This window comes from Plasmodium berghei (genome assembly GCF_900002375.2).
Source record: "Plasmodium berghei ANKA genome assembly, chromosome: 2".
Lineage (NCBI taxonomy): Eukaryota > Apicomplexa > Aconoidasida > Haemosporida > Plasmodiidae > Plasmodium > Plasmodium berghei.
In genome coordinates, this window is record NC_036160.2 from 118,313 (window position 1) to 142,356 (window position 24,044).

The 24,044-nt window shown below is 22.7% G+C and overlaps 9 protein-coding genes across 9 annotated transcripts; 2 read left to right on the top strand and 7 right to left on the bottom strand.

Moving 5' to 3' along the window:
• Positions 1 to 31: 31 nt before the first annotated feature.
• PBANKA_0203100 (phosphatidylinositol-4-phosphate 5-kinase, putative) lies at positions 32 to 4,363 on the bottom strand (the record flags this gene model as incomplete). The annotated part of the gene is made up of 7 exons (XM_034564385.1): positions 32 to 69; positions 157 to 206; positions 310 to 348; positions 496 to 575; positions 674 to 1,071; positions 1,154 to 1,286; positions 1,376 to 4,363. The coding sequence occupies 7 exons, from the start codon at positions 4,361 to 4,363 to the stop codon at positions 32 to 34; spliced, it is 3,726 nt and encodes a 1,241-aa protein (XP_034419757.1).
• A 1,584-nt stretch (positions 4,364 to 5,947) lies between these two features.
• PBANKA_0203200 (bromodomain protein, putative) lies at positions 5,948 to 9,404 on the bottom strand (the record flags this gene model as incomplete). The annotated part of the gene is made up of 2 exons (XM_034564397.1): positions 5,948 to 6,031; positions 6,147 to 9,404. The coding sequence occupies 2 exons, from the start codon at positions 9,402 to 9,404 to the stop codon at positions 5,948 to 5,950; spliced, it is 3,342 nt and encodes a 1,113-aa protein (XP_034419758.1).
• Positions 9,405 to 10,647: 1,243 nt separating this feature from the next.
• On the top strand, positions 10,648 to 11,533 carry PBANKA_0203300 (DNA-directed RNA polymerase II subunit RPB9, putative; the record flags this gene model as incomplete). Its single annotated transcript, XM_034564408.1, has 2 exons — positions 10,648 to 10,814; positions 11,020 to 11,533. The coding sequence occupies 2 exons, from the start codon at positions 10,648 to 10,650 to the stop codon at positions 11,531 to 11,533; spliced, it is 681 nt and encodes a 226-aa protein (XP_034419759.1).
• A 400-nt stretch (positions 11,534 to 11,933) lies between these two features.
• On the bottom strand, positions 11,934 to 12,353 carry PBANKA_0203400 (FAD-linked sulfhydryl oxidase ERV1, putative; the record flags this gene model as incomplete). The annotated part of the gene is made up of 1 exon (XM_034564419.1): positions 11,934 to 12,353. One exon carries the CDS (start codon positions 12,351 to 12,353, stop codon positions 11,934 to 11,936), a length of 420 nt encoding a protein of 139 aa, XP_034419760.1.
• Positions 12,354 to 13,285: 932 nt separating this feature from the next.
• PBANKA_0203500 (selenocysteine-specific elongation factor, putative) lies at positions 13,286 to 15,385 on the top strand (the record flags this gene model as incomplete). Its single annotated transcript, XM_034564430.1, has 1 exon — positions 13,286 to 15,385. One exon carries the CDS (start codon positions 13,286 to 13,288, stop codon positions 15,383 to 15,385), a length of 2,100 nt encoding a protein of 699 aa, XP_034419761.1.
• Positions 15,386 to 15,557: 172 nt separating this feature from the next.
• Positions 15,558 to 16,247, bottom strand: PBANKA_0203600 (conserved Plasmodium protein, unknown function; the record flags this gene model as incomplete). Its single annotated transcript, XM_034564441.1, has 1 exon — positions 15,558 to 16,247. The coding sequence occupies one exon, from the start codon at positions 16,245 to 16,247 to the stop codon at positions 15,558 to 15,560; it is 690 nt and encodes a 229-aa protein (XP_034419762.1).
• Positions 16,248 to 16,806: 559 nt separating this feature from the next.
• On the bottom strand, positions 16,807 to 17,924 carry PBANKA_0203650 (conserved protein, unknown function; the record flags this gene model as incomplete). Its single annotated transcript, XM_034564452.1, has 6 exons — positions 16,807 to 16,873; positions 17,005 to 17,140; positions 17,239 to 17,266; positions 17,425 to 17,507; positions 17,621 to 17,792; positions 17,910 to 17,924. 6 exons carry the CDS (start codon positions 17,922 to 17,924, stop codon positions 16,807 to 16,809), a joined length of 501 nt encoding a protein of 166 aa, XP_034419763.1.
• A 136-nt stretch (positions 17,925 to 18,060) lies between these two features.
• Positions 18,061 to 21,311, bottom strand: PBANKA_0203750 (phosphatidate cytidylyltransferase, putative; the record flags this gene model as incomplete). Its single annotated transcript, XM_034564463.1, has 13 exons — positions 18,061 to 18,135; positions 18,359 to 18,421; positions 18,559 to 18,617; positions 18,704 to 18,770; positions 18,914 to 19,058; positions 19,221 to 19,280; positions 19,371 to 19,492; positions 19,621 to 19,823; positions 19,935 to 20,097; positions 20,182 to 20,320; positions 20,395 to 20,500; positions 20,666 to 20,791; positions 20,882 to 21,311. 13 exons carry the CDS (start codon positions 21,309 to 21,311, stop codon positions 18,061 to 18,063), a joined length of 1,758 nt encoding a protein of 585 aa, XP_034419764.1.
• Positions 21,312 to 22,006: 695 nt separating this feature from the next.
• PBANKA_0203800 (phenylalanine--tRNA ligase alpha subunit, putative) lies at positions 22,007 to 23,674 on the bottom strand (the record flags this gene model as incomplete). Its single annotated transcript, XM_034564474.1, has 1 exon — positions 22,007 to 23,674. One exon carries the CDS (start codon positions 23,672 to 23,674, stop codon positions 22,007 to 22,009), a length of 1,668 nt encoding a protein of 555 aa, XP_034419765.1.
• Positions 23,675 to 24,044: the final 370 nt, after the last annotated feature.

Consider the following 24,044-nt stretch of genomic DNA (forward strand, 5'->3'; position numbering starts at 1 on the left):
TTAATATAAATTAACTGATACTATAACTATTTCACTCCATATGTTTTTCTATAAATGCTACAAATCGTTCTGCAAAAAAAATAAAATAAAATAATAATAATAATATAACTGTCTAACCTTTTTATTTATTCTATTCTTTTATTATTAAATTATTACCTGCATAGGCCTTTGGTGGAATGCAGGAAATATTTTTTCTATCCAGTTTTCTAAAAAAAAAAAGCCATATTTGTGCATATATTAGACATATTTTTATTTCACTATTTGGCTAGCTAATAACTAGCCATTTTTTCACTTTTCCCGATTTCTTACTGTATCGTTCTAAAGGTATGCTCCATTTTTTTTTTCAAGCTAAAATTGAAAAACGATAAAATAAATGTCATAATAATTTACACCATACGTACATATCTATTTCTTCCCCATTTTAATGACAAAATATCGTAGCTTTTTAAAATGAACATGCATAATTTTTATGTAAAAAAATAATGTTACACTTACTTCCACTTTGTAAAGATATCAATTATTCCAAAAAAGAAAATCCGGTTTTTGTCGATATTTATCATGCCCCCATGGTCCAACTAAAGAGAAAGAAGCAGGAAAATATTTTGCAAAAAAAGAGAAGCATATTGCGAAACGAGTTTCAAAGATAGAAATGAAATATGAGCCCGATAAGTACCTGGTGAAATGGCTTAGCCACTACGCATAATCCAAACTCGTCATAAACATGACGAACTTCATTTGTTTTTTTTTTATTCCAACATACTACATCTCGTGATAATTCTTTATAATGTATACCAAACAGTAAAGAATAATCTAAAAGCAAATTTTCTTTTAAAAAATTAGCATCCGATTTTAAAATGCTTAACAATTTTTCCTTATATTCAGGACCTATATTTATAACATCACCTAGTTCATCAATATCAACATCTTTCAATGCAATTGTATGATCTCCTCTCTTTTCAATAGGAACGCTCCGTCCAATTAAACTTCCTTTTATATCATATCGTCTATGTATTTCAACCGCCGATGAAAAAAAATTATTCATAACAATAAAAAATATTTTTTTTATCGTTTCTATATAAGAAAGAAATAATATTAAATGTGTAAAACTGGTAAAATAATAAAGAAAATATATATATGCATGTATTATGCTTACTTGATGAACCATTCTGGTATTTTATGCTATGAATTCCGTACAAACGAGTTAAAAGGGAATCTGGATTTTTTTGGATATATTTGTAATATTTTGGAAGAAGTTTTTTTGATAATTTATGAATTCCTTTGTTTACCTACAAATAATATTAATACATAAATGTATAAATATAAAATAATAAACAAAAACGTACAAAGATTCAAGAATTCAATTTATATAACTTACTGTTTTAATTATGTATTTTCCATTGCTAGTAAAATAAAAAAGAGAACCACTCTTTCCTTCAGATAAAAGCTCACTAAGAGTTGAAAGGTTCCCTAAAACCATATTACTTATGACTTGTTCAGGCCCAACTGATGTTATATATTCTTTAGATTTTATACCAAAAATTTTTCGAATATTTTTAAATATTATTGGTGAATAATTTTTAAATAAAACTTTTTCATTTGCACTTGAAGTAGATAATTGTATAACATCTGTATGTCGATAATAATTTAATATATTATCAATATTAAATTCTTTTATTGCACATATACGAATACCTATCATCATGTTCATAACTAAATCCCACCTTTCATGGCCAAAATATACTGCAAAAAGTTTAGAATTTTTTTTTTTTTTTTTGTGACGTATTGAAACAGATAATTTTCTTTTTTTCGAAGAATTATAATAATTTGATTTATTAATATATATTTTTTTATTTTGAAATTTTCCTTTAGCATATTTTCCTAAAACTTCATTAGTTTGATTTAAAATAACATTTATTTCATTGTTTGAATTTGATATATTATTTACCATTTTATTGTTATTCAAATTATTATATTCATCAATTGAATCATAAGAAGAGCAATAATATTTTTGTGAAATAGTAATTGTATGTAGAAAATATCGAATTATAGAAACAACTAATAATACACTTTTATATTTTTTTATGCGTTTATTTTGTGAATATATTTGTTTAGATTCGATTTTTTGTGTTTCTTCATTTGTATTATTATATATAAAAATGTAAAAAAACATAAAAAAAATTTTATCATAATTTTCATTTTTATTATCTTTATCATTCTTTAAACAATCTTCTACATTTATTAAAATTTTTCTAATATTATATAAAAGTTCATCTGTACTCAAATTATTGTTAATTACAAAATATTGCGAATTAGAACCTGGAATATAAAATTTTTTATATAATATATCTTTGCTTAATTCTAATTTTTGGGAATTTTTATGAGTGTCATTTATAAAAAGTTTTATGTCTTCAGTTTCATTTACAAAGTTATGGTATTGAATATATTTTTCGAATAAATATTTTCCTGAACTATTTCCTTCTCGTTTATTACTTTCTTGATATGAATACTCATCACTTTTATTTTCAATTAGTTCAATTACATCACCATTACATTTATCACTTACTTTAGTATATGTACTAATACTACTCGCAGCACTTCCAACATCTACATCTTTATCATAAATACTACTGTTATTTTCAGAATCTATACTATCAAAATCGTTCGATTTATTATCTTGTTCATAATATTTTTCTACACTATTATTTTCAACTTTCGATTTATCGTTACTTTCTATCAATTTTTTATCAGACGGGTTCACATTTTCATTTTCAGTTTCGCATGCTTCGATTTCTTCAATTTTTTTTATATATTCTTTATATTTATTTATGTACATGTTCCATGTATCAATATATTTTTTATTTTCTTTCTTTTTTTCAAAATCAAATATTTGAGATTTCAAATCCAAAAATTGTGTTTTACTCAAACTTTCACTTTTATCATTATCTATTTTTTTTTCGTCGCTTGAGTATATATAATTCTTCGATTCGTCTCTTTTTTCGATACCCAAGTTAGTTGCTCCCTTTTCTTTTCTATCAACATTGCGAACATCCTTTTTATCTTTTATTTCATGTTCTTTGTATAAATCAGGGTATATGTCGGCTGGTGTGTCTTCACTATTTTGTGGAATATGGTTCTCTAAAGTTTCTATACATTTGCCAAGATTATCACATTTTTTATTTACTTTTCCGCACAATTTTATTTGCTCGGTTTGATTTAATATATGTTTTCCATCTTTATCACTTAACGCACATTCAAATAATCCATTTTCATCATTTCTTTTTTGGCTGTTTTGAGATATTGAATTATATTTTGTGGATATATTATTAAAGTATGAATTGTCCTTATTCGAATTTAATAATATATCATGTTTTTTAAAAGTATTATTATTAGAATTTACAACATCTATATTAGTTATCAAATTTGTATTTTTATTATCTATTACATCTTTAAATATATTTATTTTATTTTCATTATGATCATCTTTTCCTTGAAAGGAATATAAATTAGCTAGTTTTTTTTCATAATTTTTTTTTTTTTTTTGTTTTTTTTTTTTGATAAATAAACTTGTAGTACCTCTTAAAAGAGATAATCTTGTACTTGTCGATTCAGAATATGATTTTTTTAAATGATTTAATACTTTTTTTCCTGAATCAATTTTATATTTTTTCTGTTTTTTTTTTTTTTTTTTAATAATTAATTCATTATTTTTTATAAAAGTATCTGCAACTTTTGTATGAATGCCAATAAATTTCAAAAATTCATGACATTTCATTGCTCTTTTATAACATTTTAAATTCATTCTATATTTACCATCATCACATAATATACTTAATGATCTAAATGTATATTTAACATGACTTATTACAATTTCATCTTCTTCTCCCAGCAATTGTTTTTTTATATCTTTAATACTTAATATAATCCTTTCAAAATCGTCATAAGTTATATATTCTAAATAGTTATTTTGATCATCATTAAAACTTTTAACATTTTCTTTGAATTCTTCTAATTTAACTGAGCTACCAGATTGTATAATTCGATATGATAACTTCAATTTATCACGTTTATTTCCTTTTAACATAATATTTATAGCCACACAAAATTCATAAATATCAATATATCCATCATTATTTAAATCAAAAGCTTTAAAAATACATTTATATAAATATGCATTTTTTATTGTTCCAAGAATTCCTAAGCTTTTTTCAAATTGTTTGTAATTTAATTTCCCATTAGAACATATTGAATGAAATCTTTTATATATTATTGCAATTTCTTGATCCGTTAATTTTGTCTTTTCTTTTATATTTTTTTTTAAATTGAATTCCAATGCATTTCGCACATTTACATTGCCACATTTCATTTGCTCAATCTAACAAATTTTATAATTTATTTTTTTATATATTACAAAAAGTTTACACCAAATACACAAGCACATATATATGTACATTCATTTATATTTACATGTACAATATGTAATACCCCATAAAAACTTAAAAAAAAAATGCGGATGTGTTAGCGGAAAATAAAATACCCTAACATTTCTTTTATTTTTAATTTCTAAATGGATTGTCAAGGTCGTTTTTGAATAGATAAATTATTGTAAAAAAACGAGCGTATAATTGAAACTTCAAAGTAATGAATTTTCAATAATTATAAAAAAAAATTAAAAAAAAATTTTTTTTTTTTAAATTCAGAAAAATTGATAGAAAAAACATATATATGAAAACCTTGATATGCCAAAAAAAAAAATGCATATATATATCAGTTATAAATATAAGAAAACGATTCAAAAATAAAAATTCTGATAACTTTGAAAATTATTAAAATACTCTGAATATGTAACTGAATTTTCTGTGAAAAAAATATGGCATATACAAAAGGCGTGTATATAAATAACAGATAAATATTTAAATAAATTGCAAACGAACAAAATAATAATATACATTCATAATATATATGTAATAGAAAAAAAAGTAAACATTTACAAAATCTTGTACAATGTAATATTTTGATAAGTAGTAATGATCTGCTTCTCATACATTTTGTGAACATATCTTTGTTTCATTATTTCAAAATGTTTATTTTTATAAAGAAAAATAAAATATGGAAAAAATGGAAAAATGGAAAAATATGAAAAATGGAAAAATATAAAAAATGGGAAAAAATAATAAATGAAAAAAATATGCCAAATAAACAATATTTATAACGCTGAGGTGAAAAAAATATTCAAAACAATTACCAAAGCGAAATTAAAAATATAACAAAATATATAATTCATGATGATAACAAAACAATATAAAAAACCTATCATATATAAATAGAAAAATAACTACATAAATATCAAAATTTTGAGAGAAAAAAAAAATTAATTGTACTACTTTATTTTTCTACAATAATCGTGGAATATTAATTTATCCTTTCTTTTATTTGCCCATATTGTTTTTACAATATATATATATATATACATATGAATATATAAAGTGGGTGTATTTGTTATATTCCGTTCTATCATTTGTTTAGTATAAAGCCTAAACAAGCTTCTTAAAAGTTTTAATTACAATATCTTTATGAAAATTGAAAAAATAAAGTAATATGTTCACAAATGGGACTTATATAGAACACATTTCCTATAATGTCAATATGTGTTCGTCACATTCTTGTTTTGTTTCGTTTTTTTCGTCATATTTTTCTAAAAACTTGCTTAACGCTTTGTTATAATCATAAAATATCAAATTATTTCAAGTTACAAAAAAAAAAAAAAAAAAACTGAAAAATGAAACGGACAAAAAAGTAAACTATCTCATATATTTCTCATGAGTTGATGGGTTTACTTAATTGGTAAATCTATTCATACATTTTAACAAATTCAAATATTTTATCACAATTTGATTTGTTTGTTTTTTTAAAATGTAATGATATAATTATATATAACATTATTTAATAGTTAAAACGTCTTTTTTTTCAAAATGTTTATAGTCGTTATATTTGTCTCTTTATCATTGTCTATCCTTAGAAGTGCATCGATTTTCTAAAAAGGAAATAAATAAGAACGAAATAGATAGGAACGAAATAAATACAAAGTTAGCGAGCAAGCGGAGTGCAGTGAAGTGGCAATCTCGGGGCTTTCGCTATTTTGTCCTTACTTTTATGTACATTTGAATTTGGGAAATGAGTTCCGAAACTTTATTTGCAGAATAATGTACTCTCATCGAATTGTTAGGGAGGTTTTGTGTGTGGAAATCGTTAAAAGCTTTTTCTAAAAAATATATTAAATTATTGTTATTTCTAGTTGGTGAATTGTTGGATATATATAATTTAATTTGTTTATTTTGTTTGCATTTATTTATTAATTGTATTTTTAAATGTTCTACATAATTTTCATTATTTATATAAATATTTTTTCTCTTAATTTTTATATATAGGTTTAACTTAAAACTAGATTTTATAAAAAAAAAAAAATTATTGTCAAAATTGTAATTATAAAAGTATGTATTATTGATAGGGGAATAGGATGGGCTATCTATTGCGCTATAATTTAAATTTAAATTTATTAAAATTGTTTTCTCTTTTTTTAAAAACAATTTTTCGTTAAAATTTGACATTTTATCAAATAGCCCATGAAAGTTGTAAAAGTTTCTATTATTAATATTAAATAAAACTGACTCCACCATTTTATCACTTTTATTTAATTCGTCCATTTTATCACTTTTATTTAATTCGTCCATTTTATCACTTTTATTTAATTCCGTCAATTTCTCGCCTTCTCCAAAATCAGTGGAATCAGAACCCGTTTGAAATTCTTGACAAATAGGAATATGCATTTCCTTACTTTTCTTTCTTTTCAAACTTATAGATATACAAGGGTGCTTTTCAAACTTTCTTTTATTACGTTCTATAGTCACTTTAACATTTTGAATATTCACTACATCTTCACAAGCATTTAATCGAACATCATTTTCCACTAATCCAACATCATTTATTTCTTTAATATATGTATTTCCAAATGAATCTTTTATTTTATCATTACATTTAATATCAGTTTTACCATCTATTTCTGGAATATTTATAAATTCTTCTAAGTTTTCTAAAACATTTTTAAAATAAAAACAGTTAGTTAAAAATGTGTTATTTTCACATTTTATCATATAACTTTTTTTATTTTCTAAATAGTTATCAAATATATTTTCATAAAAATAAATAACATTATTATATATTTCTTTCCATTTGTTTAAAATTTTAGGATATATCTGTTTTTTTTTTTTAATTTCATCAGGAAAATCAGTTCTTTCTTTTAAATTACTTTTTAAGGATATTTTTATTTTTTTATTTTCAGCTTCCCGTTTCAATTTTTCTTCACAATTGTCTATATATTCATAATTACATTTTTCTTTATCATCTACATTTTTCATAAAACAAGATGGTGGATTTTTTCCATATATATTTTTATATTCTTCCTTAAAAATAAAGAAACATAAGTTATTTTCTTCTGTTGTATTTTTAAAATCAATTAAGTTAAGTTTTTCTATATTAATTGGGCATGTAGTATTTTCATTTAATTTATGAATATCTATATTTCTTATTTTACAAAATTCAATAATATCAATTTTATTATTAATTAAATAATTTATCCATATGGAATAAATACTAGTATATTTTTTATTTTTTATTTTTTTTTTTTTAAAATAATCAACATAATTATTAATATTAAAAATTTTATTATTCATATCATAATAACTATCATATATTTTATTTTTCCATTTATTCCATAAATTTTCAAATTTATCATCACTATTTTTTGCTGCGTTAATAATATATTTATTTGGTGTTATATCTGGATTAAAATCTAAACAATTTTTAAATATAAGTTTTATATCATTATATATTTCATTAGGATTTTTATAAATTCCATTTAATAAATTATTAGAAACAGTAGTATAATCCATTGGTTTTTCTATTTTTAGTTTATATTCTTTTTTAATTTGTTCATTTATATTTCTATCATTTAATACTGGTATTTTAAAATAAACAGAATTACTATCATTTTTTAAAATTTTTAATATATTATTTTTTAATATATTTTCCCATTGATTTATTATTCGTTTATTTTCACTTTTATTTATTTGATTATGGACTGTTTTTTTTATTACAAGATTTGAGTTAACATTATTACATTTTTCTTCTCTATTTTTATCATTATTTTTAATATCTTTTTCCACTTCAAGTTCATCAATGTGTATTGATTCCTTTTCTTTTTGTTTTAAAGTCAGATGTGCAGAATGTTTATTATCCGTTTCAACATTATTTAATTCTTCTATTTTTATATTATCTAATTTCAATTTTAGCCGAAGAAAAGACGATCTTTTTTTATTTGAACCATCTTTAATATAATCGATATTATCTTTTTCTTTTATTTTTACAATATCAGAAATATTATCCATAACATTTACTTCGTTATTTATTTTCTCATCACCATTTTCAAATATTTTAGAAAAATATTTTTCATCTTTTTCATAATATTCGTTAAAAGACAATAAAATATTTTTCGCTTCTTTTGTTCCGCGTGTAGAAATTAACAATTTATGGAACTCTGTTTGATAATTTTTGAATGCATTTTTTCTCATTTTATATAAATTAATTTTTTCTTTTTTGTTTTTTTCAGATTTTATAATATTTATAGCATTGTCAAATAATAATAATATATCATTATTAAATTCATTTTCATCTTTATACATTTCATAATGTAATTTACTATGAATTATATCTACATTTATTTTTTTTATTATAGATGCATCTATACATTTTCCAGTTTCTACATCTTTTTCATTTCGTTGTTTTTCTTTATTATCAATAAATATTTCAGAATAATCACTAATATCATTCAAACATTCAAATAATTTTTCTTTTTTGAGTCGATCTAAAAGTTGTGATAATCTCCTTTTAATGCTTCTATTTATAATTGTTTGATTTTCTTTCAAATTATTGTTTCCATTTTTGTTAAAATGTATAATACCTTTTTTGGGGTCTGTTTTTGGATCTTTTTTTGCATCCCCAGCTTCCTTAATATCATCTTTACTTTTATTGCTTTTAATAGATTTGTCGATTATTTTATTGTTATTTTTATTTTTTAATTCTGACACTTTTTCCTTTTCATCATATTCACTAAAATTAACTGCGTCAATACTATTTGTTTGTTTTCTTAAAACAATCCGAGGTTTTATCACATTCTTATTTTTAATTGGTTTGTTTTCTTCCGCTTTTTTTCGACTTACATTTATTCCACTATTAATTATTTCGGTTGTTTTTTTTTTGTTATTTTTTTCATTACCTTTTATATTACCATTTTTATTTTCCTTCTCTACAGGGTTTTGTTTTTTTGCTCGTAAACTTCGCCTCGTTTCCATTCAAAATATTGTATGTTCTAACATTTAATGTTGATCTCGTTTTTATTATAAAAATAAAATTAATTGGAAAGTTCCATAAAGTTATATTTGTTTGGGCAGTTATACCACCTTTGTGCAAAGTATGAAATAAAAAACAAACAACTATTATAAAAATTATTTAGCGACTAACATTCATTCATTTATTAATTTGTTTATACATCACTTATAAATAAAATATACTTCGTCTTTTATTTTTTCACAATATTCACTATTTTAATAATTCAAAGCAAATATATTAAAATTATATTGTTTTATCACTTAAAAAATGTTAGGATTTCATTATTTTTTTATAAATATTTATATAACAAAAACCCTGAAGCACAGTTTTGTTATTCTGTCAAAGTGCATGCCATGCTAGCTGTTAATTTCTTTGCTTAGTTTTGTTCTTTTTTTCTGCTCGAAATGCTAACGTATAGTTCAGCATATGCTTTTATGGCTATTTTATGCTATTATTCTATTTTTGTTATTATGCTATTTTATTCGATTTATTGTATTAGCTATTTATGCTATTATGATGAATTTCGCATTCGCATGTTATATGTTTATTTCCACCTCTCTTTACAAATCCTTTTACAGTTTTAGTAAAAATAATTCACTCCAATTTAACTAATAAATTTTTTTCTTTTTTTCTTTTATACAAAATTATTCAAATATTTAATCACAAATATATATTATAATAGCATTTTCAATTCCAGTTTAAGTTCAAGGGAGATAAAATTATATACTTCTTCAATATGTATGCTTTTTTTTTTTTTTTTTTTTTATATATATTATCAAAGGGCCATAAAAAGTGGTAATATACATTGCATATATATATTTTATGTTTTGTTTGTTTTTCGACAAATTATTCCATGTAATTTTTCTTTCCTTTTTTTCCAACTTTATTATATTTCTATCCGCTCAAACTCATTGAGCCTTAGCAATCATCTTTGTTGTTTCCATATTTTAAGTTCCTTTTTTTTAGTTACATAAATATGAATTTTCATTTATTTTCCCCCACACAATAATAACTTCAACAACATTATACTCACCAATATCCTATCAACTGAAATGGAAACATTTTTTATTTTTATTTCTTTAAACATAAAGGGATAAATTATAAGTCATTTCTTTATTCATATGCATATTTAAATGTTTTGGCTTAGAACTACAAATTTCATGGAAAACTAAAATTTTTTTTTTTTTTTTTTGATTTTTTTCCAATATGGCTGAAGTCAACTTTTGTGAAGAATGCAATAATATTTTGTATGCCAGAAGTGATAAAAAAAATAAAAAACTTATTTATGTTTGCCGAAGTTGTGATTATATTTCAAATAAGCAAAATGAAAATCACAACATCGTAGCTCGAATTAATTATAACTATAATAGAAAGTAAGTTTTATTACTATTTCACATTTATTCATTCCGTATCTGCACATATCCATATTTTTATGATAACATTTTAAATCAAAAAATAATCATTTTTGTTTAGGATTATGAAATGTACTAGTAAAATGTTTTATTAACAAAAAATGTCTTTGTTTTATTTTTTTTCATCATTCATAGTTAATATTATTATCATTTTTTATTTGTACAGAGAAGATATTTATATTCATCCAGAAACTAAAAATGATCCCGCACTTGGACGGGTTCGAGATTGGGTATGTAAACAATGCAATAATTCAGAAGCAGTCTTTTTACAACTTCCTGAAAAAATAAGTTATAACCCAATGGCACTAATATATGTATGTACAAATAAAAATTGCCAATATTGGGAAAAAGAAATACAACATTCTAATTATGATGCTTCAAATTATAATAAGAAAAATGAAGATATTTCAAATAAACTTGATGAAATAGATCACAAACTATACATTAAACATGAAAATGATCAGTCTATGGACGATATTAATAATAATAAAAAATGGATAAACAAAACAGGAAATAAGTATTATCCTATAAAAACAGAAACAATAGATCAAAATGAAGAACATGAACAAGTTCAGTTAAAACATGAATTATTCAAAATTATATCAAGTAATCAAAATGCCGAAGAAGAAAATCCAGAACTTGATGAGGCTATCGATAGTAGCGTTGACGAATATTTTTAAACCCAAACTAGACCCTAAACTCTGAAAATAATGTTATACAATTGCCACCAAATAGTTAATACCCTTATTTTGTTTTCCTTCCATCTCTTCCCCTTTTTCACCATTGTTTATTTAACACATTAAATACCAATTTATATTTGTTTAAACTTTAAAAAAATAAAATATAAAAATTGTTTAGAAATAGCTTAGGAAATAAATTTGAAAACACACCAAATTTTATAACCACAAAAAAAAAGAAAAAACACGAAAAAAGCATTACTCCAACTCTATAAATTTTATTTTGTCTACTCATTCTTAATTAAAAATATAATGCACATATTTATACACATTCATTGCGCAATGTTTTGATATCATCTTTCTACAATTCTTGAAAAATACAATATGGATAAAACTTAACATTTTAATCTGACGTTTTGTACTTATCTATTATATTCTGAATGTTGTCAGAAATATAAATATCTTTTCCTATTTCTTCATTTATCATATTATGTAAGTTAAAAATAAATGTAGAAAATTCTATTTTATTTGCACACGTTAATTTGTATTTTTTTAATATATCCAACAAATCTAGTTTACAAATATGACAAGGATATAAATTGGAAAAGGAATAAAAAAAATTTAAATGTTTTTTTTTTTCATTTTCTGTTGGGTTATTTGGATAGTTAGCTGAAATTGTATGTAGAATCATCCATGCGGCTCGCCCTATTTCACTTCGATCCGGAGGATATATTTTTTTTACACCCCCAACTTTATTATTTTCTAAAAGGTTTTCTTTTTTTCTATCGTTACATGAATTTTCATAACATTTTTTTATTTCCATTTTCCCAATATATAACCTTAAAATATTTTTTTATAATCTAAGAAAATTTATTCATATCCATATACTCTTGTATATATCGATTTCATTTCCTTTCTATAAGTTTGTGAATGTTTTTATTATATTGCCATCTTTACAATACATAAATTTGTAGCATGTTTTTTTTTATTATTTATGGATTCTCGAAATAATTCCAAATTCTTCAAAACTCTTTTCCTTTTTTATGCGATTTTTATCATATATCAAATTTGCATGGAAAAATAAGTCCTGCAAGCTGCCTATTTATATATTCATTCCCTTTTTACTGATATATATATCATACTAATGCTCAGATTAATATGAATAACTTAATTCACAAGAACAAATATATTGCTATTTTTTGGATATATGCATTATATGAACATACTAACTATCTATTTTAGTTAATAATATATTAAAAGATAAAAAATAAAAAAAATAACGTTTGCATATAAAATACAATTTTATTTGCTCTGAAAAAACGACGAAAAAAATATAATTTTTCAAGCACATAAAGGATTATCTAAAATCGTTTTTTGTTATATCATTGGTACGCTTTACCAACCTATTTTCATTCCTTTGATGTTTATCGCATAATTTATTTTTACTATTTTTTTAGCAACTACAATTTGGTTATTTTATTTTTACATATATTGTATATTTTTATCCCTCTTAATTTATTGAATTTTTTCAGTTTCCAAAACTTGCAAATATATATACTTTGCAATTTCATGCTATATACATGTGTGTTTATTCATATTTTTTATCACATTAAAAATAATTTTTTTAAAACTGAATGAATATTAACATTTTTCATTTTTACCTGCACAATTCAGAAAAATATATTACTTCCTTGCAGATAGTCATATTTTTTTTTTATTGGAAAATTTACACATAATTGCACACATACTGAGTGAATGATTAATGTTAATATAGGGGTATTAGGACATGTAGATTCTGGGAAAACAAGTTTATGCAGGTGTTTAAGTGAAGTTTTGAGCACCTGTGCTTTGGATAAGCATAGGCAAAGTCAAGAAAAGGGAATAACCATTGATCTTGGATTTTCATCATTTTATATAAAAAAAAAAAAAAGCCAAACTGCAACTAGCGAAAATCAACATGGAGAAACTCAAAATAATAAAATAATACCAAAACATGGACCAAATACAAATGAAAATAAAAATAAAAATGAATACATTCCTGACCAAAATAACGTAAAAAAAGAGGATATTAATAATGATTGTGAAACAGGAAATATTCAAAATATAAATATATCAGAAAAAAACCACGAAAATGAGTTAATACAAATATGTTTAGTAGATTGTCCTGGGCATCATTCTCTAATAAAATGCATAGTAATGGGGGCAAAAATTATGGATATGATTTTTTTAGTTATAGATATAAATAAAGGGATACAAAAACAAACAATAGAGTGTCTAGTTTTATGCCAATTTGTAAAAAGTGATATTATTATTATTCTAAATAAAATTGATTTAATACCTTTACATGAAAGGGATAAAAAAATTAATTCTATGAAAAAAAAAATTAAAGACGCAATAAATAGAACATCTCTAAAAAAGTTGTCATATTACATAGTCAGCTTATCTGCTAACAGGAAAAATCGAGATGATAACGAAATAGATGATGTTGAAATTGGGAAAAAAATTATTTCTATGTGTAGAAACAGTCCAAATGAACTTAATCCTCATTTCAACATTTTAAAAAAAGAAAAAAATACAAGGGAAAATATAAATGAACTTGTAGAACTATTAAAGAGTGTTATAAAAATTCCAGTAAGAGAAACAAATCCAACTTTTGAAGATTTTTATTTTTTATATGACCATTCATTTGAAATAAAGGGGAAAGGTATGGTATATACAGGAACTGTTATAAAAGGTAAAATAACAATAAATTCGGATATTTCAATATTGCCTTTAAATATAAGAGGAAAAATTAAAGATATACAAAGTTTTAAAAAAAAACAAAAAGAAGGTACATCAGGTAATAGATTATCATTTTTAATATCACATGACAATATTAAAAATTTGAAAAAAGTAGAAAGAGGTATAATTGTTCATGAAAAATCGAATATATGCAATTTTGCTGTATTTATTTGTAAAATAAAATTAATAGAATTTTATAAAAAAAGTATAAAAAATAAAGAATTGTTAACATGCATAATTGGTTTTGCTTCATCTCATTCTTATGGTTTTTTTTTTAAAAAGTTAAAAACAGACCCCAAAAAGGAACAAACTATTAATGTGCAGAATAATGAACATAATAATGGGCAGCGTGGTGGGGAAACATATTCCACTTGCCTTTCAAATAATATTGGATTTGATAGAAATGGAAATTACTTAATTATTGACGAGGTGGAATATATTAACCATATAGATGATGGAACTGTTTCAGAAAACGATTTATTCGAAAGTGAAAAAGAATATCAAAACAATGAAAGAAACGAAGAAATATATTTCTTAGTTATCTTGAAAAAAAAAATGTACGGATTTAATGGAGAAAAATGCATATTTTTAAAAAATGATGAAAATATCAACTGCAGAATATGCTTACATGGTAATATAGTAGACATAATTAAAGATAGTGCAGTAAATTCCAAAATTAATAATTCCACATTTGTTATGAACAAAAAACCATGTTTAAATGACCATGAAGATTATAAAAATTTAAAAATAATGAAAGAAAAGGAAAAAATTGGATTAATTGAAAAAGTAATTGATAATACTACTTTATTATGCAAAAATGTTTTTGCCTCTTCAAATCAAGTCACAGCTTATTTGACCCAAAAAATTTATCTCATACCCTTAGAACATCAAAAAAATAAAAATGTGTGCAAAACAGCAACCATTGGCTATATAGCCAAATCTTTTGCAAAAAATGGAAAATTCATTGTTCATTTTGATGATGATATTTCGCATATTAAGGATAATATAAAATTGTACATAATTATGATTAAGTATTACAAAGACATTTTCACAAAAAAAAAAATTTTCATGTAAGGATATAAACAATAAAATAAAATAATTCAAATTACATGATTGGTGCATTTAACACTTACGAAAAATTTATGAACAAGTCAGGTAAAAAAAAAAAAATAGCCAATTGTATACAAAAATATCAATCAGTATATGATATTTTTTTTCTTCTTTTCTTTATAATGCTAATATATGTTTAACAAGAAACTTTTGTTCCATATATTTTTTTAGGAACATCATATTTGTAGGTGTGTTTTTTGTACAATTTGCTTAAGTCGGTTTCCAACAAATTAGCTGTTTTAATTATATCCATTATTCTTTTTTTTCGTGGCAACTCTTCATTCATATAATGTAAATTTTTTTCAAAATTATTTCTCATCATATCTATTTGTGATACAAATGCAGATAATTTGGCTTCTTCATATTCGTTTTCTATATTTTCTAAAGAAAATACATGTATGCTTTCAGTTGGTGGGGATCGCTTTAATTGAGTGTCATATAAAGCTCTCCATATTGTTTCCTCTTCTACTGGACCTTTTGATTTTATTTGGACAAAAGAAGACGATGATATTTGAGATTCATTAATATATTTTTGTTTATTTTCTGATTTAGAATCCAAAATAGTATTAGTATTAAATAAACCCTCTTTTTTATTTCCATCATTCTCCTTGTTATCTTTTGGTTGTACTTCACTAAATATTTGTATCCAGTTTTCAAATTTTTTATAAAATTCCTCTTCAGCACTTTTTGTATTTTCATATATTTGAATTAAATTTAATGCAAGTTTCTGCTCAGTTTGTGATAAATGTTTTATGTCATACATTTTGCCACATGATATACTCAGAAAAACAACAAAAACAAAGAAAATAGGGAATATGATCACCATTATTTTATTAAGTTTTTTTTTTAATTCTGCATATGTATGACAATGCGTCTTTTCCCGTATATTTATATTATAATTTTTTTTTATTCCATAAAAAAGAGTACACACCCATATAATATTTATATGTATATATCAACAAATTTTGATAATTTTTTTTTAAATTATAAACCTAATATTTAGAAGAATGAAACAAGTTGCGTATAAATGAGTCAATTATAATTCATACGTTTCATGTGCATATTTGCATATACAAGCACATTTGTATATGCATATAAAAAAATGTGATTTACAAAAATGTAGGATAGAAAATAAAAAAAATAAGAATAATAAGAGATTAAATGATGAAAGGTATAAATAAGCAGGATAGACAAAAAAATATATATATACATTTTTTTTCATGTTAAGAGTTTACTATCAAAGTAGCTCTTTTTTGTGTATATACATTATAAAAAGTGTTGAAATTAAAAAAAAAAAAACAACTATTTTCTCTGTTAATTATATAAAACAATGGATAAAATTAATTCCTTATATATGGATCTACATATTCAATCCTTGAGCTTATTTAATTCTTCAAGTAGACATTTGCAGGGAGTGTTCCCAAAAACTTTGACCTTTTATAGTCATTGAATCTGAGGGAATAAAAATTATGAACATTTCCAAATGAGTTAATATAACTCCATAAAAAAGGTGCAAATAAAAATATCCATATTATATGCATCTATATATATATATAACATTATTAATTTTTATTATCCCTAACCTTCCAGTTACTAAATTCCCAGTGAATAAACCCAAATACATACCCATGATTGAAAAAAATGGTACCATTATTAGTTTACTTTTCATGTCGTAATATTTAAACATTCTAATGCTGTATAGCGGAAGCAATATAGATCCTTTAAAAAAAAAAAAATTAAACAAATGTGATTAAGAACATGTATGGGATAGTTTGGGGAAATAACAGCATCCTATGATTCGTTTTAATTGAACTTACCAACAAAGGAATACATTTTGCATTTAACCTATGAAAATAGTGAAAAAAAAAGTACAAATAATATTTTTTTTTATGGGTAATATAAGGCTAGAAAATTTATTACTAGCTCTTTGTACTAGAATATACACACTCTTTTTATCATATTCCCAAAATAGAAAATCTATATACATATTTAATTTGCCTTACTTGCTTTTCTATATCTTTTTGTCGCGTGTTTAAAATGTCTAAAATATTTGCTGTGTTAACATTTGGGTTATTCGAAACATCAACTGGTAGGGTGTGAATAAAAGAAAAAAATATAACCATATCACATAAATGAATATTATATATCTTCGCATAAATATATATGTGGACTTTTTATAAATAGAAAATGTAATTTTACCTGAATAAACATTTGAAAGAACTTTAATAACATCATTACTATTTAATTTGTTACATTTATTTCCAATAGTAAAAAATGAACATTGAATGAAAAGTTTTTTCAAAAAAAATATTTTTTTCTTTTTATTATTTTTCGAGTATGTGTGTTCAAGTATTGTTATATCTGATGGCACCTGCAAAATAAATACACAAATAGTTGTATGGATGCATCTATGTAAGTATTAATTTAGCATGAACATATCATAAAATTTTATAAGGTATTTTACTATATGAGAAGGAAAAATAGTTACCTTAATATATGCCATCTTGGAATAAAAAAAAAAAATGAATAATAGGAAATAAAAAAAGATCCTAACTAGTATATAATTTCTATTTAACTGTTATAATATTCATTTGTTTTCAAAATTAAAAAAATTCTTAAGGGCCAATTTAATCCAACTTTTATTCTTCAAAACATAAATACACGCAAAAAGAAAAAATTGGTAAAAGTAAATTATCGATATCGTTCAAATAAGCCTTAAAAAAATAAATCAAAAAGTAAAGGCGGAAAAATATTAATACATGTAAAAAAATATGCATATTCAACAATACAGATCTTTACATAAATGCATGACCATATGCACATGCACATATTTTAACTACACAACTTTGTAATTATTTGACTAGGCTTCATAATAAATATATATATACAATAATATAGAATTTTTTTTTAATTTTTTTTTCTCTCTTTTTTTCTAACCTCGAATATAGCTCCAAATAACGATATAATAAAGCATTCTTTCGTATTAGTAAAATCGTTTTTCTTCAAAAATAAGTATAAAACACCATATATATATATATAATTATATTATGTTAACCTAAACTTACACGCATGTACGTGCATACTTATTAACGTCTATGTTAATATATTTCAGTGTTATTTTTTTTTTTTTTTTTTACCTGGAGGTAGCTAAAAAAAAGTAGCGATACGAAGGTAGTACAAAAAAAAAAAAAAAAACCTAAAAATGTAGCAAATAAGAATAAATTTACACACATATAAACAAAATAATGTAATGCTTGTATATATTATGTAACATATTTTTACCTAAATAGGATTTATTATTTGTTTTCGTGATTTTGGGGGTGAGATATAAACGCCCTCCTATTGCCGCCTTAAAATAAATAAACATAAAATAGAATAAATAAACCTGTACAAATAAAACTACTATAATACACAACGAAAATACACCATAATTATTCATATATTATAAAACATTTAAAAAAAAATAAAAACTAAATAATAATATAGTCTAACAAATGAATCCCCTATACATATGGAATGTAGTCCAGAACAGTATAAAATTAAATTTGTTTCTCGAAATAAATATATGATTTCTTTTTTATCATAAATATAATTAGTGTTGCTCAAAACAACATCAATGGCAATTGGTAAGTATACTCTAAAAGAAAATTCCATAAACAAAATTATTAAATTTTAAAAAATGGCAACTCAAGTTCATATTCACGCACACACACATATATATATATATATATACATATGGATGTAGTATAATCATTTCAATTATCAACTAACAAATTATTTTATCATTATAAAAACATACCCAGCTAAAAGATATATGTGTGTTAAAATTAATCCCTGGCGATCTCTATCATCGATAAACCTATCAAAATAAACAGATTTAAAAAAAAATAATTTTTATTTGAAAAATAAAAAACAATAGTGTTTATCCATGTTTTTTTATATATAAAACCTTGTAAAAAATCGATTCAGCCAGTTATTAGAATTAAATGAATTTTCGTAATTTTTTCTTAAAATCTCAATCAGGATAAAAAGCGGCAATATAAATGACAACACGATTGTGAGCAACTCAACCTGAAATGAAAAAAATAATAAATAAGCATGCAAACAAGTATGCAATAAGTAAGCAAATATAGAGCAGCATAAACAATACACCTCTCTTGCGCAGCTAAATGCATAGACTTAAATTTATGTATTTTTACTTTTCCAGCCCAAAATGCTAAATTGGTATTCAAAAAAAGAAGAAAATGATAATGCTTCCTTACATATATTAAATTTGCTCGTTTTTTTGTTAAGAAGTTTATAAAAATTAAATATAATATTGTTATGAAAAACCATGATGCTATTAAAATAAAATTATCATTCATTCTTATAAGGCTCATTGCATAATCTACGAACTTCCTGCCTGCTAACAAAATGACAATAATTAAGTCTATAATAAAAAAAACTTTAGTAATACAAAACTATATACATCATATATAGACACATTTTCCATTTTTTTGAGTTGTTGTTTAACCATTTATATTTCCTATGTTATATTCTTTAAAAAAAAAGTTGTATATATTATAGAAAAAAAAAAAAAATGTTGATATAATAATTTTCCTTTTGTTTTGTTTTTTCTCGTCGCCATTTTGTATAAAATATGCGCAATATCCTCCATATAAAGCTGTGCTCAGTATCTAAGAGAAAATAAATGATACTGAATATGCGAATATGTAATATATTTTACATGCACACACATAAATATTTCCATTTTATATTACCAATTTGCTTAAAATTAAAAAAAATGGTCCAGGAAATACCTTAATGTTTAAATAATCATAAGTTAGACTATATAATGAAATGGTTAAAAAAATTGCCCCAATCGTACTTATAAGTACCCCATTCATGAATGAAAATACTCTAAAAAAGAAAAAGAAATGAGAAAAATTAAGAGTAACAATTAACCAAAAAAAAAAAAAAAAAAATATACCAACTTATTTGCCAGACAAAATATTGCTATTAATAAAATATGATAAAAGGTGAAAATCACCATAAAAAGCAAAAAACATATAAATACATTTTCTTTCACTTTTATTATAGCTGCGTAAAAAAATATCAAAAAAAATATACATGTGAAAAATGTGGTTGCATTGTGTTAAGAGTATATATATAAGTCCTATTTCTACAAATGGTTTATTATTTTATTTAGTATTTATCCACATTAATAAACATATGACCATTCATACGATTTATCATTTTGGATACCTAAGGTTACAGCAAACAACGATATATGACATAAAATATATGACAAAATGTTAATCTGAACATATCTCAGGCATACACTTGAAATAGCAAATAAGTTTACAAAAATGAGAGACAATTTTGCGATTTCTACAAAAAAAATATAAAAAAAAGTAAATCATAAGGATAACAATATATGGATGTATTTTACTTCCCTTCAGTTTGATTTCCGAAACTTACCATAACGAAAAATGCCATATTTAAGGAACAGAAGTGTAGACAAAAATGGGAGAAAAAAAAAAGAAAAAAAATTTTCCACATATGTGCATACAAATAATTTTAAAAAATCGATTAATAATTTTGTTTTTTTAGGAAAATTATAAAATTTATCATTTTTTTTATTCTTTATAATATTTGACCAACTTGACAATGCCTCGCCTTTATAATATTTCCCTATAGTTAAGGAACAACTAATAAATGGAAAGAAATCGTTATTTTTCCATTTTTCATATTTCCCTTTTACCCCATTTTCATAATATAAATTAACAACGATTATTGCGTTGCATAAAATTGTTAAAAATAACCATATATATGTATATTGGTAGGAAATAAAATTATTTTTTTGTATGTTTGTTATACTCAATAAACAAACTAGAAGGATGTTAATCATCCCAATGTCTTCTATTAAAAAACGATATGCTCTATTTAACATTTTACAAAATTAATTTATTAGTAATTTTAATTTTTTGTCATTATTTTTATTGTGTAATTTCGTGAAAACAAGTACATCATGCTGCATTTTATTTTATTTTTTCCCCATTTTAATGCAGAATTAAAAAATATAAAATACAGCAAATAAAAAAAGCGAGCAAAAGAAACATGCATAGAAATTTCATACTAATTATCAAAGAATGGAGAATGGGGGAAAATTTCAAATTTAATTTTTAGTAAATCAGGAGAATTCACAAAATAAAGAAATTAATAAAATACCAAATGAATAATAAATTGTATTATGGAAAAAGGAAATACCCCAATACATGTATGTGTGTATGTATATATATATGATACCATAAATGACGAAATAAAAAAAAAAATTAATTCCATCATTTAAAAAATGATACTTTTTATATTTTCTCATCATACATTTGAGTACTTGTAATAAAAAAAAAACCCAAGTACATAACTGTTTTTGTAACAAAATTAATATTCCTTATATTATTTTTTGAGTATTTCCTTGACTTGCTTTTTTCCCCATTTACTGATAAATATTTTAACAATTGGCTAACCAGCTAGCCAAAATGAAAAAAAAAAAAAAAAATCACAGCAAAATCGCAATATACATGCACAAAGTTTATGTCCCAAAACCTATACTACACTCTTAAAACCAAAAAGTTCCCTAATATTATTGATACCATATTTTATCATGGTTGGTCTTTCCAAGCTTAGTCCCCATGCCATCACAGAAACATTTTTTGGAAATCCCATTGGCATTAACATTTCAGGTCGAAATATTCCACTATTTCCAACTTCTAGCCATTTTTTATGTTCTTCATGATATCCATAAACTTCCATAGATGGTTCTGTATATGGATTAAAAGTTGGTTTAAATTTTAATTTATGTATTCCTATATATTTATAAAAAGCAGATAACATTGCTATTAATTGTGATAAACCAATATTCTTATCAATTACTAACCCTTCAATTTGATGAAATTCTGCTAAATGTGTGCTATCTAAATTTTCATTTCGAAATACTCGATCTATACTAAAATATTTTTTAGATATAATATGTCCTTTATCTTTATACAATTTAGCTAATTTAAATAAAGTTCGACAAGAATTTGCAGTAGTATGAGTTCTTAAAACATTTTTTTGGCTTTCTTCTAATTTCCATTTATAGTTCCATCCAAAACTTCCATAATCACCACGTGTGTGCACTCTTTTAACATTTTCAATATATTCTTTATCAATAAAATTTTCCTTAGAATATTCTGGATATTTTACAAAAAATGTGTCTTGTAAATCTCTACTTGGATGTTGTTGTGGTATATATAATGCATCAAAACACCAAAATGATGATTCAATATAATTTTGAGTATTCATTTCTTCAAATCCAAGGGAAATAAATATATCTTTAAAAAATTTCATTTGTTTTGTTAAAAGATGTATACTACCTTTATTAATTTTTTTACCACTTGAATAGAAATTATATTTTTTTATATCATACTTTTTATATTCATCGTTTTTTATTAATAAATAGTTTAAATCTGTAATTTGTTTTTTTATCTCTTTTTTAAAATTGCTTGTTTTAATTATTTCGCTATATGTTTTTTTTTTTATTTCAATTAATTTACGCTTTTTAAGTTCATTAATTATTTTAATTCCACAATCTATATTACAATTTGGGGGTTTATTATTCACTAAATATAAATTAGTAACTTCTTTAAAAAGATTTTCTTCATCATTCCCTAGTGTATTTACCAGATTTAGACATTTTTGTGTTATATCATCAAATTGATTATTTATATTATCTAAATTACAACTTAAACATTTTTCAACTTTATTTAATTGGATTAATTTTTCTTTTAAATTTATATTTATTCCAATTTCTCCTTTTTTACCATATATTTTTTTTAATTCATCCATAGTACATTTTTTTTTCTCAAAAATATATTTTAAGACAACATACTCAGGGGATCCATTCTTTAAATAATTATTTCCTTCATCTGTTAAATCATATATATTAAAGCTTTTAACAATATTAATAATATAATATAATGTTTCTAATTTTTTAATAATTCCCATAACTTTATTATGATCTATTCCATATTTATTACTTATATTTATTGAATTTGTATATTTATTTCTGAACACTTCTATTCCTTTATCTTTTTTTAAATTATTATAATAATCGAAATCTTCTTTTTTTTCACTTTCTAAATCTTTTTTATTTATGTTAAATTCTATTTCCAATATATTTAAGAAATTTTCTAACTCTGCATTTTTTTGGCTATCCTCTTCGTTTATATTCATTTTTAATTTATGTGTATTGTCTATCTATTATTGACTTCACAAAATATTGGGTATAATTATGTTCGTTTTTTTTTTTTTTTTATTATTTTAACCTTGTTAATGGTAGCTATTTGTAGAATTACTTTTTTTTTATGTACTATATTTTGTTAAGAATGTAAAATATACATATGTTTATACATGTATATATATTCCCTTTTTTTATTATAACAATGTTATCAATATATTTAGATTATTATTTCGTTGTTTCTTAAAATTTTGAAGATTTTAAAAAAATTGCTAAAATTATAATGGATTTTAAAATGAGATAAAATTGAATTTTTTGTATTTCTACAAAAAATTCAATTTTAGTAAAAATATTTTTATAAACAAA